The sequence below is a fragment of the Chiloscyllium plagiosum genome, unplaced genomic scaffold (genome assembly GCF_037043375.1).
Source record: "Chiloscyllium plagiosum isolate Xiang-an unplaced genomic scaffold, Cpla_swu_hap1 HiC_scaffold_31, whole genome shotgun sequence".
Lineage (NCBI taxonomy): Eukaryota > Metazoa > Chordata > Chondrichthyes > Orectolobiformes > Hemiscylliidae > Chiloscyllium > Chiloscyllium plagiosum.
In genome coordinates this window covers 39196983-39212874 of record NW_028270169.1, presented here as the reverse complement: position 1 = coordinate 39212874, position 15892 = coordinate 39196983, and the positions used below count along the sequence as shown (strand labels likewise).

General features: G+C 40.4%; 1 protein-coding gene across 8 annotated transcripts in view; it reads right to left on the bottom strand.

The window, feature by feature from the left end:
* LOC148141886 (phosphatidylinositol-3,5-bisphosphate 3-phosphatase MTMR4-like) overlaps window positions 1-15892 on the bottom strand; it is a 186230-nt gene that overhangs the window by 34821 nt on the left and 135517 nt on the right. For 4 of the 8 annotated variants that reach the window (XM_087977444.1, XM_087977443.1, XM_087977442.1 and 1 more), the window contains one exon: window positions 12820-15008. In XM_087977444.1, coding sequence (XP_087833570.1) covers window positions 14831-15008 — 178 coding nt within the window. In that variant the 3' untranslated portion in view covers window positions 12820-14830. Of the gene's footprint in view, window positions 1-3316; window positions 3374-7007; window positions 7103-12819; window positions 15009-15892 lie in introns of those variants that run through there. The other 4 variants (XR_015752365.1, XR_015752367.1, XR_015752366.1 and 1 more) reach the window with 2 other exon arrangements.

Sequence of the window (15892 nt, the reverse complement as noted above, 5' to 3'; positions counted from 1 at the left end):
ATTAGTCTGTGGCTGTCAGTAATTCATTGCCAATGACCGGAATCTCTGTGGTTTAAGAGAAGTCTTCATACTTTACTCTTTGCTTTCACAGCCTTGGTCCACAAGGGAATATTTTTTCGCCCCCTTTGCTTTTTATTTGAATGTCACCACTGCAGAGACTGTTGTCTTTTTGTATCATGTGAGCATCAGTGTTTAGGATTAAGATGATGCTGTTATGAAACTTGAAAGGTTCAGAAAAGATTTACAAGGACTTTGCCAGGATTGGAGGATTTGAGCTACAGAGTGAGGCTGAATAGGTTGGACTGTTTTCCCTGGAGTGTCAGAGGCTGAGGGCTAATCTTATACAGGTTTATAAAATCATGAGGGGCATGTTTTCGAAAAATAGACAAAGTATTTTCCCTGGGATGGGGCATAGATTAGATTAGATTACTTTACAGTGTGGAAACAGGCCCTTCGGCCCAACAAGTCCACACCGACCCGCTGAAGCGCAACCCACCCAGACCCATTCCCCTACATTTACCCCTTACCTAACACTACGGGCAATTTAGCATGGCCAATTCACCTGACCTGCACTTTTTTGGACTGTGGGAGGAAACCGGAGCACCCGGAGGAAACCCACGCAGACACGGGGAGAACGTGCAAACTCCAGACAGTCAGTCGCCTGAGGCGGGAATTGAACCCGGGTATCTGGCGCTGTGAGGCAGCAGTGCTAACCACTGTGCCACCGTGCCACCCACGGTTTAGGGTGAGTAGGGAAAGATTTAAAAGGGACCAAAGGGTGGTGCATGTATGGAATGAGCTGCCAGAAGTGGTGGAGGCTGGCACAATTGCAATGTTTAAAAGGCATCTGGATGGGTACATGAATAGGAAGGGTTTGGAGAGATATGGGCCAAGTGCTGGCAAAGGGGACTAGATTAATTTAGGCTATTTGGTTGGCATGGATGAGCTGGACTAATGTGTCTGTTTCCATGCTGTATATCTCTATGAATCGATGTTGCTTTAATTCCAGATTACATCTTAGACGTTATCCAGTATTTACCATTTGTTTTAAAATGCTTAGTGCTTTCACGAACAGATTATTTTCAGTTAATTTAAAAAAATCTGAAGGTGGTTTCTTTTAGTCTGGGTAGCAGTACAAAAGAGAAGTAGTTGAACGTTTGGTAACTGAATCAACATGTTTATACTCCGGGGGAAACTGATGGCATAGTTAGGTATTTCTCCCATCAAAGTCGTAATAAGTTTGAAATTAACTTGAGGTGGCAGTTGGTGCACATGGCTGACATTATCTACAAACAAAACTGCAAGGCTCGTTTGACATCTTCCAAATCCACAAGCACTACCATTTAGAAGGACAAGAGCTGCAACTTCCTCTCCAAGCCACTTACCATCCTGTCTTGGAAATATCACCATTCCTTCGATGTTGCTGGGTCAAAATCCTTAAACTCCCTCCCTAATGGCATTGTGGTAATCCCTATACTGCACTGATTGCAGGTATTCAACAAGGCAGAATATCACCTTCTCAGAGCCAATTAAGGCTGCACAATAAATGCTAACCCAGCCAGAATCATTCCAAGTCTCCCCAGTATAAGTAGATCACATTGGGAGCAATGGATAAGGTTGGATGAAGTGCAGGTGAATCTCTGTCCGATCTGGAGGCGATAGGGGAGGTGTTTGGGGCAGGTGTTGCACCTCTTGCAGTTGCAGGTGTAGTGGAGAGTTTAGAGTTGACTAGGGAATCATGGACTGAACATTCCCTGTGGAAAGCAGACAGGGATGGGGGAAGGAAATATCATTTTTGGTGGTGGGGCCTGAATGCAGGTGGCAAAAATGTCGGAGGATAACCCATTGTATTTGAAGCTTGGTAGGGTGGTGAGGGCTAAGGGGACTCTATCTTTATTGTTGTTAGGGTGAGGGCTTTGAGGACAGAAGTGCAGAAAATAGAAAGGTGTTTGAGGACATCCTTAATTACTGAGATGGGGAAACTAAAGGAGGAGGATATCTTGGATGCCCTGGAGTGGAATGTCTCATCCTAGGAGCAGATGTGGCAGAGGTAGAGGAATTGGGAACATGGGATAGCATTTTTGCAGGAGGGTAGATGAGAGGGGCTGTAGTTGAGGTAATTGTGAGAGTTAGAGGGTTTGAAATGGATATCAGTGGTGAGTTGGTTTCCAGAGATGGAAGCAGAAGGAGGCGTCACAAATGGTTCAGGTGAATTTGAGGACAGGGTGGAAGGTGTTGGCAAAGTTGATGAACTGCTCAAGCTCCTCACAGGAGCAAGAGGCAGCACCGATGCAGACACTGATATCGCGGAGGAAGTAGTGAGGGACTGTGCCAGTGCAGTTGTGGAAGAGGGTCTGTTCCACAAATTCTACGTAAAGGCAGACATAGCTTGGGCCCATGCGAGTGCCCATGGCTACCCCCTTGGTTTGTTGGAAATGGGGGGGATCAAAGGAAAAATTGTTGAGGGTGAGGACCAGTTCTGCCAAGCGAATGAGTAGGTCAGTGGAGGGGGATCGGTTGGGCCTACAAGAGAAGAAGTGGAGGGCTTTTAGGTCCTCCGTGTGGGGGATGCAGATGTAAAGGGTCTGTACGTTCATGGTGAAGATGAGGTGCTGGGGACCGGGAAGTGAAAGTCTTGGAAGAGGTGGAGGACATGGGTTGTGACTCAAATGTAGGTGGGGAGTTCCTGGACCAAAGGGGAAAGAACGGAGTCAAGGTAAGTTGCTGATTTAGAACACAGTGGAATACAGTCTCAATTGCCACATTGAAGTTTACCATAGTTGTGAAAATGTGAAGAGGGTTGTTGAATGTGGTATGTAAGCTCTCAATAGGAATAATTCTTTCTCAGCTTTGTAGTTTCACTTTAATCAACCAAGCAATGAAGTGCACGACTGTTTAAAAACAAGTTAACATAACACATCAGAGGTCTGCATTGAGAGGTCTGCACTGCCCTGAGCAATGTTTCTGATGCCTTCTGATACTTTTATTCTATCCTTGAACTTTTAAACCAATGGTCCTTTTCTTTTTAAAAGAATGAATATTTCAAATTTTGTCAAGTGACATCAGCATAGAGTGAAAAAAGGTTCGTTATGGTGTGGGTTGGAGTCATTGTCTGTTCATGCTCTGTCCCATCGTTGGCAAGGTTGGGCATAACATACAACAGTTCCCCAGAAATGCGACCCTGTAGCATGGATGCGTGTTTTCCCACTTCTACATTACCCTTCCTGCATAACTTCAGAGTTTACAATTCAGTCTTGAATTAAGGTTTTAAAAATGATGTCCATGACCATGAGAAACCAAACTGAATTGTTCTTACATTTTTATGTTCAGCTGCTCCTCTTATTTTCAGCATTTTTGATTTCGGATTTTGTAGCTGCAACAACAAAAACAATATGGAATTGGCACCGTAGTAAGTCATGAATGCTTATGAATCAGGATATTATGGAAGACACGAGGCACAGCAAATGCTATGGGTCCTCACAATGTCTTAGCTGCAGTGGTGAAGAGATTTTCTCTCTACCCTCTCCCCACCCCCCCCGCCAAAGGTGGTTTCATCCATATTTAAACATTCCAGTACAGCTTTAAAACTGGCATTTACCAGACAATGTGAAATATTGCTCAGATATGGACTGGTCAGAAAATATCTAATCCAGCTAATTACTCCTTCAGTTGTCTACTCTCAATCATGAACAGAGTGATAGAAGGTGTTATTGACAGTGATATAAAGCAGAACTTATGCAGTATAACACCCTGCTCACCAGCACAGCTGGATTCTGCCAAAGCTGCTCCACCCCAGAACACACAAAAGTCTTGGACAAACATGGAGAGAAGAATAGAATTACAAAGGTGAGTGATTGCTCTTGACATCAAGGCAGCACTGGAATGAACACGGCACCAAGTCATAGCAAAACTGAAACCTGTGGGAATCAGGAGGGAAATTCTTCACTCCATTGATTGGAACCATATTGTGCACAAAAGAAAATGACTGTGGTTGAGGCTGAGGATGGTCTATTACCTCAACACCAGGACTTCACTCCAGAAGGTCCTCAGGGTAATGCTCTAACTATCTTTCATCTTTTGTTGCTGCAGCACTGGCCTTCCTTACATTATTTCAGAATAGGAATGATCACTGATGAATGTGCAATGGTCAATACCTAAATTCTAAAACCACCTAGATGAGTAATGCTCCAACAACACTTGAGTAGCTTGAACCAGACTATAACAAATGTCAGCTCTGGCTAAATTGGCAGCACATTCTCGAGTTGCAATATTGAAACCCTATTCCAGCTTTTGAACACAACATCAAGGCTAACACTCCAGTGCAACAAAAACAGAATGCTGTGCATACTGAAGGAGCAGGTTTTCTGACGAGATATTAAGCCAAGGTACCACCTTCTCCTGGCTGTTAGGTGGATTTAAAAGATTCCCTGGCTTTACTCTGTAGAGCAGCGGGGACTTATCTCCAGTGTCCTGACCAGTACTTATCCTTTAATCATAAAAACTGCTTGCCATTATCACACTGCGGGCTGTGGAAGCTTGCTGTACTTGTTGTTTGCCAGTTAACAACACTGACTATGCTTCAATACACATTTCATAAAACCATAAGTCAGGGGTCATGAGGACGGCAATGGTCACAGTCATGGAAGATGCCATTTATGATTAGTGTATGTACTGCTCAGAAAAAGGATACAACCAATCCAGCTAGCTACTGCCTCAGGAGTCTACTCCCAATCATGAACAGAGTGATAGAAGGTGTTGCTAACATTGATATCAAGCAGCACTTATTCAGCAACACCCTTCTCATCAATTCAGCTGAGTTCTGCCGGAGCTGCTCCACCCCAGACCACACCAAAGCCTTGCACAAACATGGAGAGAAGAGCAGAATTATAAAGATGAGGTGAGTGATTGCTCTTGACATCAAAAGGCAGAACTGGAATGACCATTGCACCAAGAAGTCCTAGCAAAACTGAAAATAACAGGAATCAGGAGGGAAATTCATTTATAAATGTCTCTTCAGTACAATGGCAATGAGGAAACCAGATTGGAAAGATTGAAACATGGAGTTCTGGGAAAGAAAGATAATATACACATGAACTTTCGGAAGGAAAGGGTGGCTGAAGATAAGATGACAGTTTGCAAGGCCAAAGTGATTTAATTTTGAAGACATAGCTGATAATGGCAGATTCTAAGTGGTGAACTTGAATAATGTAGATAAGATGAGTAAGAATAATCATAAATAAGAGAACAGGGCAAAAGAATGCATCTCAGGGAAAAGCGATAGTGAGACAGAATATGGAATACAAATTGCAAAGGTCGAGGAAACTAGATAGCCATCAGGAAACAAGTCCCAAACAAAAATTCAGTTGTGAGCACTTAAAATAAACTAGGTCAGAATATCACAAATACAGAACTAATACAGGGATTTTAAAAAGTAGGGAATAGTTCAGGATGTTCGACTGGTCAACACTGCTCTCGTAATATTAAGACTTCCACTGATATATTACTCGAATATACATTTTGAATTGAACAATGCCTTCTCTGAATGATCTGATAATTCCATTTTCCTCAGCATTAAACTCCCACTTCAGAGTTGTTTGGGTAAAGAAATCTTTTTATGTCAGAAAAAAAACAATGAATTCTCCAGAGTGGACTGAAGTGAGAGTGGCAAGTGATAAATGAGAGAGATGTTTGACTTGCAAACGGATAGCGAGCCTTTGAAGTCTTAATTAACTTTAGGCCAGATGCAAACTTTACACACTCACACCTATGTTGAAATGGAAGAATCTATAGGAAATTAACCAGGAGAACTCCAACTCTGTTGCACAATGGAAAACCATTATTCCTTGGAAATTTAGGCAATTAAGGAGTGACTATTTCTGAGGTCACAAGAACTTAAACCCTTGCACTGCTAAAGAAATCTCACAACAACCAAACAGTAATACATATCACTTTCAAACCAGCTTCTTGCATCCCTAATCTGGCAGATTTAATGTTTTACAAACAAACACAAAGTACGTACTCTAAATGCAGCCTGAAATTGTGGTATATTGAATAAACTAAACAACTAATTTAATCACTAACCCACAATACATTATGTTTATTGAAGAACTCTTCTGGCACATTCCATGATTGAGCAGATTTTACAGCAGCATGAGGCTCTACTGCTGAGATTTTAGTGCGACTTTAGGAACACAAAAGATGACCACATGACCAAGATCATTTTACTCTATGTTAAATATTGCATCATGTATCTTTGGTCAAATAGATGTCAGTTAAAAGGTAAAAAAAAAAGTTTTGCATTTATGCATAGTATTTCACAACATATTTCAAAATATTTTGCAGCCAATCAAGTGCTTTTGAAGTGCACCAACTAATTTTTGTACAGCAAGCTTCCATAAACAGTAATACCACAAGAACTACAACACCTGCTTTTGTGATGTCAACTGAGGGAATGTCAATTGGCCAGAGCTTCTCTTTGAAACAGCATCATAAATTCTTCTTCATTCAACTGAAATTACAAATGGGCCCTCTGTTTAATGTCTTAACCTAACAAACAGTGCAGTATACTCTCTTCATCTTTGTCCTCAACTCCTGAAGTGGAATACAAACTCACAACCTTCTGATGTAAAAGAGATTGCTACATGATTAACACTTTAGGTGAATGGGGATTGAGTGCATGTTTTATTTATGAGAGTCAATTTCAGTTTAAGATTATGAGCATTATTAAGTTCCTTTAACAGAGCTTTGGCAGAAAAATAGATTAGAAATTTTGACTCCAATTGTCAGATTAATCTGGCTAAATGTTGTTTATACACTATAACCCAATTAGAAAAGAGAAGCATCTTTGTTGGAACAAATGGGTCTAGACTCGAGTCCTCTTTATTGAAATACTACAAGCACCATGTGCATACAGATCACTCCAAGAAGGATGCCAAGTCTTAGTGGGGGTGGGGTGTTAAAAGGTTTCTTTCTTAAAGAGTGTTTATGAAGAAGAGGGTGAACTATACCTTTTAAGAGAATTAAAAGCTAGCTGTGACAGCACCAAGTGTTCTCAATAAGACACAATGTAACATGTGCTCCAGCTACTGGGGTAGCTGGTTACCTGGAAATGACAAAAACAGATTCAAATTAGGCCAGTTTAAATTATTCCCTGAAAAATACCAATTTGCAATCAAGTTTGAATTGAGTATATTGACAATCTTAAAAGTCAACGACATAATCCGATGCTCTGGGGTATAAGACTGGGGAAAAAATTGAACAGTTGGGAGGAGAACTGCCAAGCCGCAGCATGTGAAAGACTGCCTGAAAAATAGCTCTCTTAAAAGTACCTTTTTCGATCAGTAACCTGTGAAGCAGAATTCCTGAGAAAAAACGACGAAACAGGAAGATCCAAATAGAAGAACCAAAAGTGCCTGGTTTTGAGATAAGAGGTGTTGTTTTGTAAATCTTAATTGGAAGTTTTATCGGACTAGTATTATAGAAGGGAAGATAAAAGGTAGGTTAGGGTAAGGACTTGCACATAGTGGTTAGTTAATTATTCTCTGTTATACTTTAAGAAATAAAGTTGTGAAATTTTACTTTAAATAGTTCTTGGCCACTTGGATTTTTACAGATTACTGCATGGGATAAATCTTTTCTGCGTTGCTGGTTTTAAATTAAGCAGAAGAGCTTACTCCATGACGTAACAAGAGGACAAATCACTCATTTTCCTATTTTCTTGTAATTAGCCTTATGACTTGATGAACTTTGATGGCAAGGCTGTTTTTATCCTCACCGAAAACAATGGGCTGGACTTTGGATGCTGCAAACTCGGTTTAAAGAGTGAGTTGATACCTGTAAGTGACAGTACTCAAAATATACAGGGGCAGTCATCAAATCTGCACTCAAATGACTTCAAATTGCCTGGACAAAAGCTAAACACATTGGAACTGGTCAGAGAATGGCTTTCTCCTGAAATTGATTGGAGATAATGCTGAAGTCCGATCACATGGCGGTTCTCTCCTGTGTGTTCAATAAATAGATTGAACAGGGAAAACAAATGATGATAAATGGCTGGAGGATCAGTGTGCAGGGGACATAATTTGTGTTGTACTCATTTCACTGATTTCTTTTGATTTCACTCCAAGATAGATGAGTTCTGATTTTAAGACTTCACACACTTGTACTAGATTCCAAATTGGAGAAAAAAGTTTGTTTATGTCCACTCTGTTGAGATTTAACTGCAATTACATTGGCATTCCTTGTCTTGATGGCTAAGTGTCACTGAAACATTGGGAGCAGAATCATATTGCCTTTGGCTGGAGCAGTAAGATGATCTTGAGTCAGAAATCTAAATGAAAAGGTGGTTTTTGGTTTTCCTTACCTATGACAAACAAAGTTCCACTTCCGATCATCCTTACAAAGTAGAAAGAGTGAAAGCGATGACGCAAACATTTCATCAGGAGTACTTTCTGCTCAAGGAGAACACATTTTTAAGAAGCTTGTTGATCTATTTTCCTAATGCTACAATTTCCACACATTGTATACAGTATTTCTTGGAGAACTTAAGTTTTGAAAGACAATGGAAAATTGATTTATTTCAAGTTTTGTGAAAATATTTGGAGCAGTTATTTTTTTTTAAATTGGAAGCTCACTGCGGACTTAGATTTTTATTTTAAAAAAATTCCCTGTAAATCACATGAGTTTGGTAAGTGCTTGTTTTTCTGCACATCCCTACTGGGACTGTTTTTGAATAGTGACAGGTTTTAAGAGGTTCTTATTTATATGATTCAATAAGAGAGCCTGCTAAAAACAAGCTAAGTTCGAGAGAAGCCTAAGGACAAACAAAGTTGGAGGAAAGCCTGTTAAGTTTGAGGAACGTTTGCTAAAGAAAAGCTGATCTGGGACTAAGTTTACCAAGAACCATCTGTCAATATAATATCTCGCATTTTCAAGAAGTAAACACTCTTGTTGAGTTCAGAATGAACCCTATTTGTTCTTTCAAAAGAAAGATTGCAAGAACACCATGATATATTACCTGAGCAGTGTCTGTGAGACTTCAGATACAACTGTGCATGACGAGTGACTTGACTACACTTGTCTGAACATCAAAGCATCAGGCTATGGTACATCCTACACTTTTATCCTTTTGCCTGAGAATATTTTGTTTTTGCCAATCTCTGCAAAGAAATAGGTTTTCTTTTCCAGAAGAGGCACATTTGTGTTTTAGGGATATTTGAAGGGATAAGCATTTATATTTTTAAATTACTGACCGTGTATGTTAGGATTTATTGCACCTCAGTTGACTAAGTTTTACTTTGATTATATGATACTTTCCCAGCCGAGAACCAGGGGTCACATTCTCAGGGTATTTTGATTCAGATTAATCTAAATTAATTGTCACTTGTACCTGAGGAAACATTTCTTCATTCAAAGGGTAGTGAACCTCTGGAATTCTCTACTTTAGAAGGCTGTGGAGGCCAAGTCACAGAATATATTCAAAAAGGATATTCATATGTTTTCAGATTTTGACGGCATAAGGAGGTATGGGGAGAAAGTGGGAATATGGCATTGAGACAAATGATCCATCAAGATCATGATGTCTGCTCCGCCATTCACTGAATGTCTGCTCTGCCAAGGACTGAATGACCGACTCCTCATAAAACATAGAAACACACAAATTGTGCCTAAACCAATAATTTTGTTTATTAAGAATCCTAGTTGATTAATCTGCAACTGAAAAAAAAGTATCTTTAATATTGTGACCATATGCAATAGTCAGATTAGAGTGACAGTGCACACTTCCACCCGCAGTTATAACAAAAAGGAAATTAGGGAAAGCTGGTCCTTAACAGTCGTACTCCGATCTGCAATTCCAGATGAGGGAGGTGAGGGCCGGCAGTGAGGTGGGCTCTCCAAATGTTATGAAGGATAAATCTGACCTGCTCGACATGCCCCAGATCAACAAATCTGAGTAATTTCACTCTTTAGGTACTTCATACATATTTATATTTTACTGCCTCCTCTCAAACATTCCTCAACTGCTCCTCACAAATGGTTGCTCTCCACAAACTCACCTTGAGAAAGACAGAAAGAACAGGAGCATGTTGAAGTACCAGTCCAATGCCATTCATTCAAAATTTTCCCTTATCCCATCACCTGACCCCTTCCATTACATCACTCACCTCAGACTCTTATTTCCTCATATCAAGATAGCACTTAAATTAGTGAAAGGCAGAGTTTAATGGTTGGTTGGAAGATATTTTAGAAAGTTGGTTTCCAGTACATGCACTTTTTCAGCACAGGTGACAGCTGCCTGTAGATTCACTGGTAAATCGACCTACTGTCTTGAGGATGCAGCTCCCATCCATAATGAAAGCCTGAGGAGGTGGCACATCTGGAATAGTAGATGAGCTTCTGCCTGAAGACATTCTGTTGTGGTCTTGACTACTCCCAGCTGCATCTTGCTATTCTCTATTCCCTGTAGAGTTAAATGCAGTTGAGAAGGCAGGTAGATGGTGCTTCTGTTGATGCTGCAACTGAGTAATGTAGCTGCAGTGGAAAAGGTGGACAGTGGAGGCTGCAAAGGCTGCTTTTGTGCTGTTATGAAGGTTTTCAGCATAGTGCAGCTGAAGCTTGGTGGAAAGTTTGTAAAATTCCTCCCGAGAAATGGCAATCTCCACATATGTAGTATTAGCATTCTTTAACAGTGTTTTACACTACTGCCTCTGAGACTGGCCACAACTAATAGAATGTGGGGAAATAGATGGTGACATCTTGAAAATGCCCATATTATAGAGGAGGCGGTTGGTGCTAGATGTCTTGAAACATAAGGGTGGATAGGTCCCCAGGACCTTATTAGGTGTACCCTAGAACTCTGTGGAAAGCTAGGGAAGTGATTGCTGAGCCCCTTCTGAGATATTTGTATCATTGATAGTCACAGGTGAGGTGCCGGAAGACTGGAGGTTGGCTAACGTGGTGCCACTATTTAAGATAGGTTATAAGGAAAAGCCAGGGAACTATAGACCAGTGAGCCTGACATCGGTGATGGGCAAGTTATTGGAGAGAATCCTTAGGGACAGTATTTGCATGTATTTGGAAAGGAAAGGACAGGACTGATTGGGGTAGTCAACATGGCTTTGTGGATGGGAAATCATGTCTCACTAACTTGACTTTTTTTGAAGTAACGAAGATTGATGAAGGCAGAGTTGTGGATGTGATCTACATGGACTTCAGTAAGGCATTTGACAGGGTTCCTAATGGTATACTGGTTAACAGGTTAGATCACAGAATAAAGGGAGAACTAGCCATTTGGATACAAAACTGGCTCAAAGGCAGAAGACAGAGGGTGATAATGGAAGGTTGCTTTTCAGACTGGAAACCTGTGACCAGTGGTGTGCCACGAGGATCGGTGCTGGGTCCACTGCTTTCGTTGTATATAAATGATTTGGATATAGGAGGTATAGTTAGTAAATTTACAGATGATACCAAAATTGGAGGTGCAGTGGACAGCAAAGAAGGTTACCTCAGATTACAATGAGATCTTGATCAGATGGGCCAAGGAGTGGCAGATGGTGTTTAATTTAGATACATGTGAGGTGCTGCATTTTGGAAAGGCAAATCAGGGCAGGACTTATACACTTAATGGTAAGGTCCTAGGGAGTGTTGCTGAAAAAAAAAAGAGACCTTGGAGTGCAGTTTCATAGATCCTTGAAAGTGGAGTCGCAGGTAGATAGGTTAGTGAAGGTGTTTGGTATGGTTTCTTCTATTGGTGAGAGCACTGAGTATAGGAGTTGGGAGGTCATGTTGCAGTTGTACAGGACATTGGTTAGGCCACTTTTGGAATCCTGTGTGCAATTCTGGTCTCCCTCCTAATGGAAGGATGTTGTGAAACTTGAAAGGGTTCTTAAAATATTTATAAGGAAGTTGCCAGTATTGGAGGGTTTGAGCCATAGGGAGAGGCTGAGGCTGTCTTCCCTGGAGTGTCGGAGGGTGAGGGGTGACCTTATAGTGGTTTATAAAATCATGAGGGGCATAGATAAGGATAATAGACAAGATCCTTTCCCGAGGCTGCGTGGGTCCAGAATTAGAGGGCATAGGTTTAGGATGAGGGGGGAAAAGATTTAAAAGGGATCTAAGGGACAACTTTTTGATGCAGAGGGCAGTGCATGTATGGAATGAGCTGCCAGAGGAAGTAGTGGAGAGTGCTACAATTACATTTAAGAGGCATCTGGATGGGTATATCAATAGGAAGGGTTTAAAGGATCAAACGTCAGCAAACAGGCCTGGATTAATTTAGGATATCTGGTCGGCATGGACGAGTTGGACCGAAAAGTCGGTTTCTGTGCGGTACATGTGTATGACTTTACCTACAACTGTTGAGTACAAACAATTAACCCTTACAACCTGTTAGATACACTGGAGGAAGTCCCTTCTACTGTACTCTCATCTTCTCCAACTTGCTATTTGGAGTTGTAAGGATAGACTGATCCAGTTGGGAAAGGGAAGCTATTCACCAAAATCATTCAACTGCCCATTTAACAAATTTCTGTTACACAGGTTTCCAATTTCACTCCCTAACAGTTCCTGGAAAGAATAAAGGAAGCAGTAGCATGTTGGAAAATCAGACCAACGGCATTTTTTCAATTTTTCCAGCCCATTGGTCATGGCTTGTTCTTAGAAAGTCAACTATGCGGGCAAAGGACAACTCCCTCCATGAATTTCCAGTGTGTCCAAGTGTTAACTAAAACTACGCCCTACCTCCAGGTTGAAAAAGTCTGATCTCTTCAGTGCACGCTCAATAACAAATATATGTTTACGGTGACAAAACACAAGACGTGCTTTGTCAGTTTTGTTTTAGTTTTATTACAAACTTTATATTCTTCAAATCAACTTGTTATTACACAACTCTGAAGCAGGTGGGACTTGAACCTGGGATTCCTGGCTCAGAGGTAGGTACACCACCTCTGCACCACAAAGGCCGCCCATTACAAGTTTTATGACACCTCCAACTGCATTGAGTCAACTCTCAATGCCTCATCAATGAACAGAAAATGAGAGAATTCAATCTGCCACAGACATTTATTATCAGCAGCAAGATTCCTTCCTAGCCAGTTTAATCCGAGCCTGTGAAATTCATCAAATTTGGGAAATGGAAAGAAATAAATGCAGTCTGTTAAACAATTAGCAAGGATTACCATTTAAGGTCTGGAAAAGAAAGTAAAATAAATTGTTCAAGGACTCTCGTCAGTCCGATGAAGACTCCCAAAATACTTCCATTTCAATGTGGGCTAACAAAGGTGTCAATCATAAATCCTCAAACAATGAGTAGTGTTTCAAAAATGTGCTTTTAAAATCATTGTTATGCCTATCAATTTCTGAGAATGTGGAAGTAAACAATTTTGTAGATCTGCAGATTACCAGGCTTGCAAAGTTCCTTACATGAAGTCATCCTGTTGCGATAGTCCATGGTGAACCATGTGCAGACCACCACAACATTCATCTCCAGCATAAGGTTGTCCTCATGCCACTTCAGGCCATAGCCAAAAGTTACACACTTCAGTGTGACAGAAAAGCTTCTCTATCCTGGACCCTGCAAATGCATCACAAGGAAGGAAAGAAAAACGAGAACTGAGGCCCATTAAAGGAAAGCTCGGAGAAGTGATAGATAGGATAAGAAAACAGACTCATCATCTTCTTCAGTCAAACTCCTATAATCGCATATTTTAACTTACTTGAGATGTATAGTTGGATCTGTCCATGTAGAATTTACATATTATAGAAGAGTCATTCATGAAAATGCTGGGCTAAATATTTTCATCCAGACAGTCATCAACCGTAATTAATACCAGGTAAAGGCATTGAAATAGACAGCATAAGTGGACAGAAAACAATTATATGAAGGCTTGGAGAGACAGAGGTATGATGAAAACACAATAGATAGTATAGCTGGTCTGTGAAATAGAAAGGGACAAGCTTTTAAGGTCTAATGGCTTTTTCCTGTTCGTAATTATTTTTGGTAAGGAAAAGGGGAGAAAGAGAGAAAGAAAATTGCAAGATTTAAACTGAAGGAGGACATCTTGGCTAACGAGAGTGATAATACTGTGGAATCCTCCCACTAACAAACCTGCCCCTCCCTGACATCATACAGATTACACACATACATTCCCATTTTCCATCAAAAGTTTAAAAAGATTAGGTGAAAACAAATTAGAGAATTGTTTTTCAGAAGCATATTTCAGAATCAACATCATACGTATCTCAGGAGAATTCAAGAAATAAAATTTAAGTTGCCTGCGTGAATTAAACAAGCAATTCCTACAGTTCCTCAAACATTCTCTTTACAACCACTAATGTAGGTTGCAAAGTAGTTAGAATTAAGAGGCCCTATAGCTTGCATTGTACAAATAGATTTTACACAATTCTACTGCTATCACATTCTTTACTGAGGCACAGAAACTGCTCATTCTTGTAATGGCTGGTCAAGCAATTGAGAGACAGGTCACCACATAGTCTCCATTTTATATCTCAGAAGCTCTTTACACAGGAATAGAATTTCTTTTCAAATCTAAGTAGCTCATCAGTTAGAGATGAATTTGTTTCTTTTCTATTAACATTTTGGTTATTTTCCTACTCTCTCCCCTCCTACCCTTCCCCTCCCACCCCAAAGTTCATAGTGCACAGGTCAAAAAGCTCGTTGTAGCAGCATTTTCGTATCAGTACTTTAAAATCTTTCAAACACCTCTCCGGCTGGGATTTGCTTTTTTTTGTGGAACCCAGCTAACCTTCAAGTGTCAAGTTTCCAGGATAACAGAAGCTTCACGGCACAAGTTGGGGAAGGCAGAGTGCCACTTTAACTGGATGCGGTAGCAATGGGTTTCTTCAGTTGCTGATTCATTATCTCCCGGGTGCGGCACGCTTGAATCTGATCATAGCAGGAAATACAAACCAAGACAGGATCATATAACTGTTGATCTGGAATGGGTAGTTTCAGGTGGCAGCAGTTGGCACAAAACACATTCCCACAGTTCCTAGAAATAAACATAATACATTAAGAAAATCACTGAGGGAAATGGGACTGTTAGAATTGCATTTCACACTTAAATCCTATTTTCTGCCATCTCTTGAAGATACCTACAGGGAGACGAAAGGCCTATTAATATTCTGTATTCTTTAAAAATGACAATATGACATTTTTTAGCAGCGACTGAGCATAATATTAGTTTTGCCCAATACACATGTACTTTTCATCCCTGGCTAGTAATAGTCAGTAGAAAGAAGCCAGTTTATTTTTCCTTCCCAAACCAAATCTATTAGCTTTACACAAAACTAATACCAGAATCAGGCAAAGAAAAATCCCAGAGTGTAAACCAACAAAATACAATGTTAGATTCATATCCCTCAAAACAGACACAAAGCTTTTCTCCAGTAGAACAATAAAAGCAGCAATGCTATTTCAGCTGGATGGCAGACCCCATTTTTAAATTAATTTAATGTAGTGACATTTAGTGACTGTTAGTTGAGTGTTGAATTATATATTGTGTCATCAATTTTTTGGGACTGAGTAGTGGAAATTGTAGAGAGGGCTAGTGTTGAGACAATACTGAAGGGACCATCAGCACTGGTGGATCACTCAACTGCTGCTTCTCCTGATAAAACCCTTACTTAAGCTGTTTTACCTTGACTTGACTGTTGCAGCTAGCCTTCTACATTCTACCGCTCAAAACTCTACAGACTATATCCTTGCTTGTGCCAAGTCTTGCTCACTCAGCACCCAATTACTTTCAGACCTACACTGATCGCAGTTAAGCAAATAATCAATGTTAAACTTGCATCCTTGCTTTCTTGTTCTTCTATGACTTTACCTGTCCAGATCTCTAATCTCCTCCAGCCCAGTAATCTCTTAAATACCAGC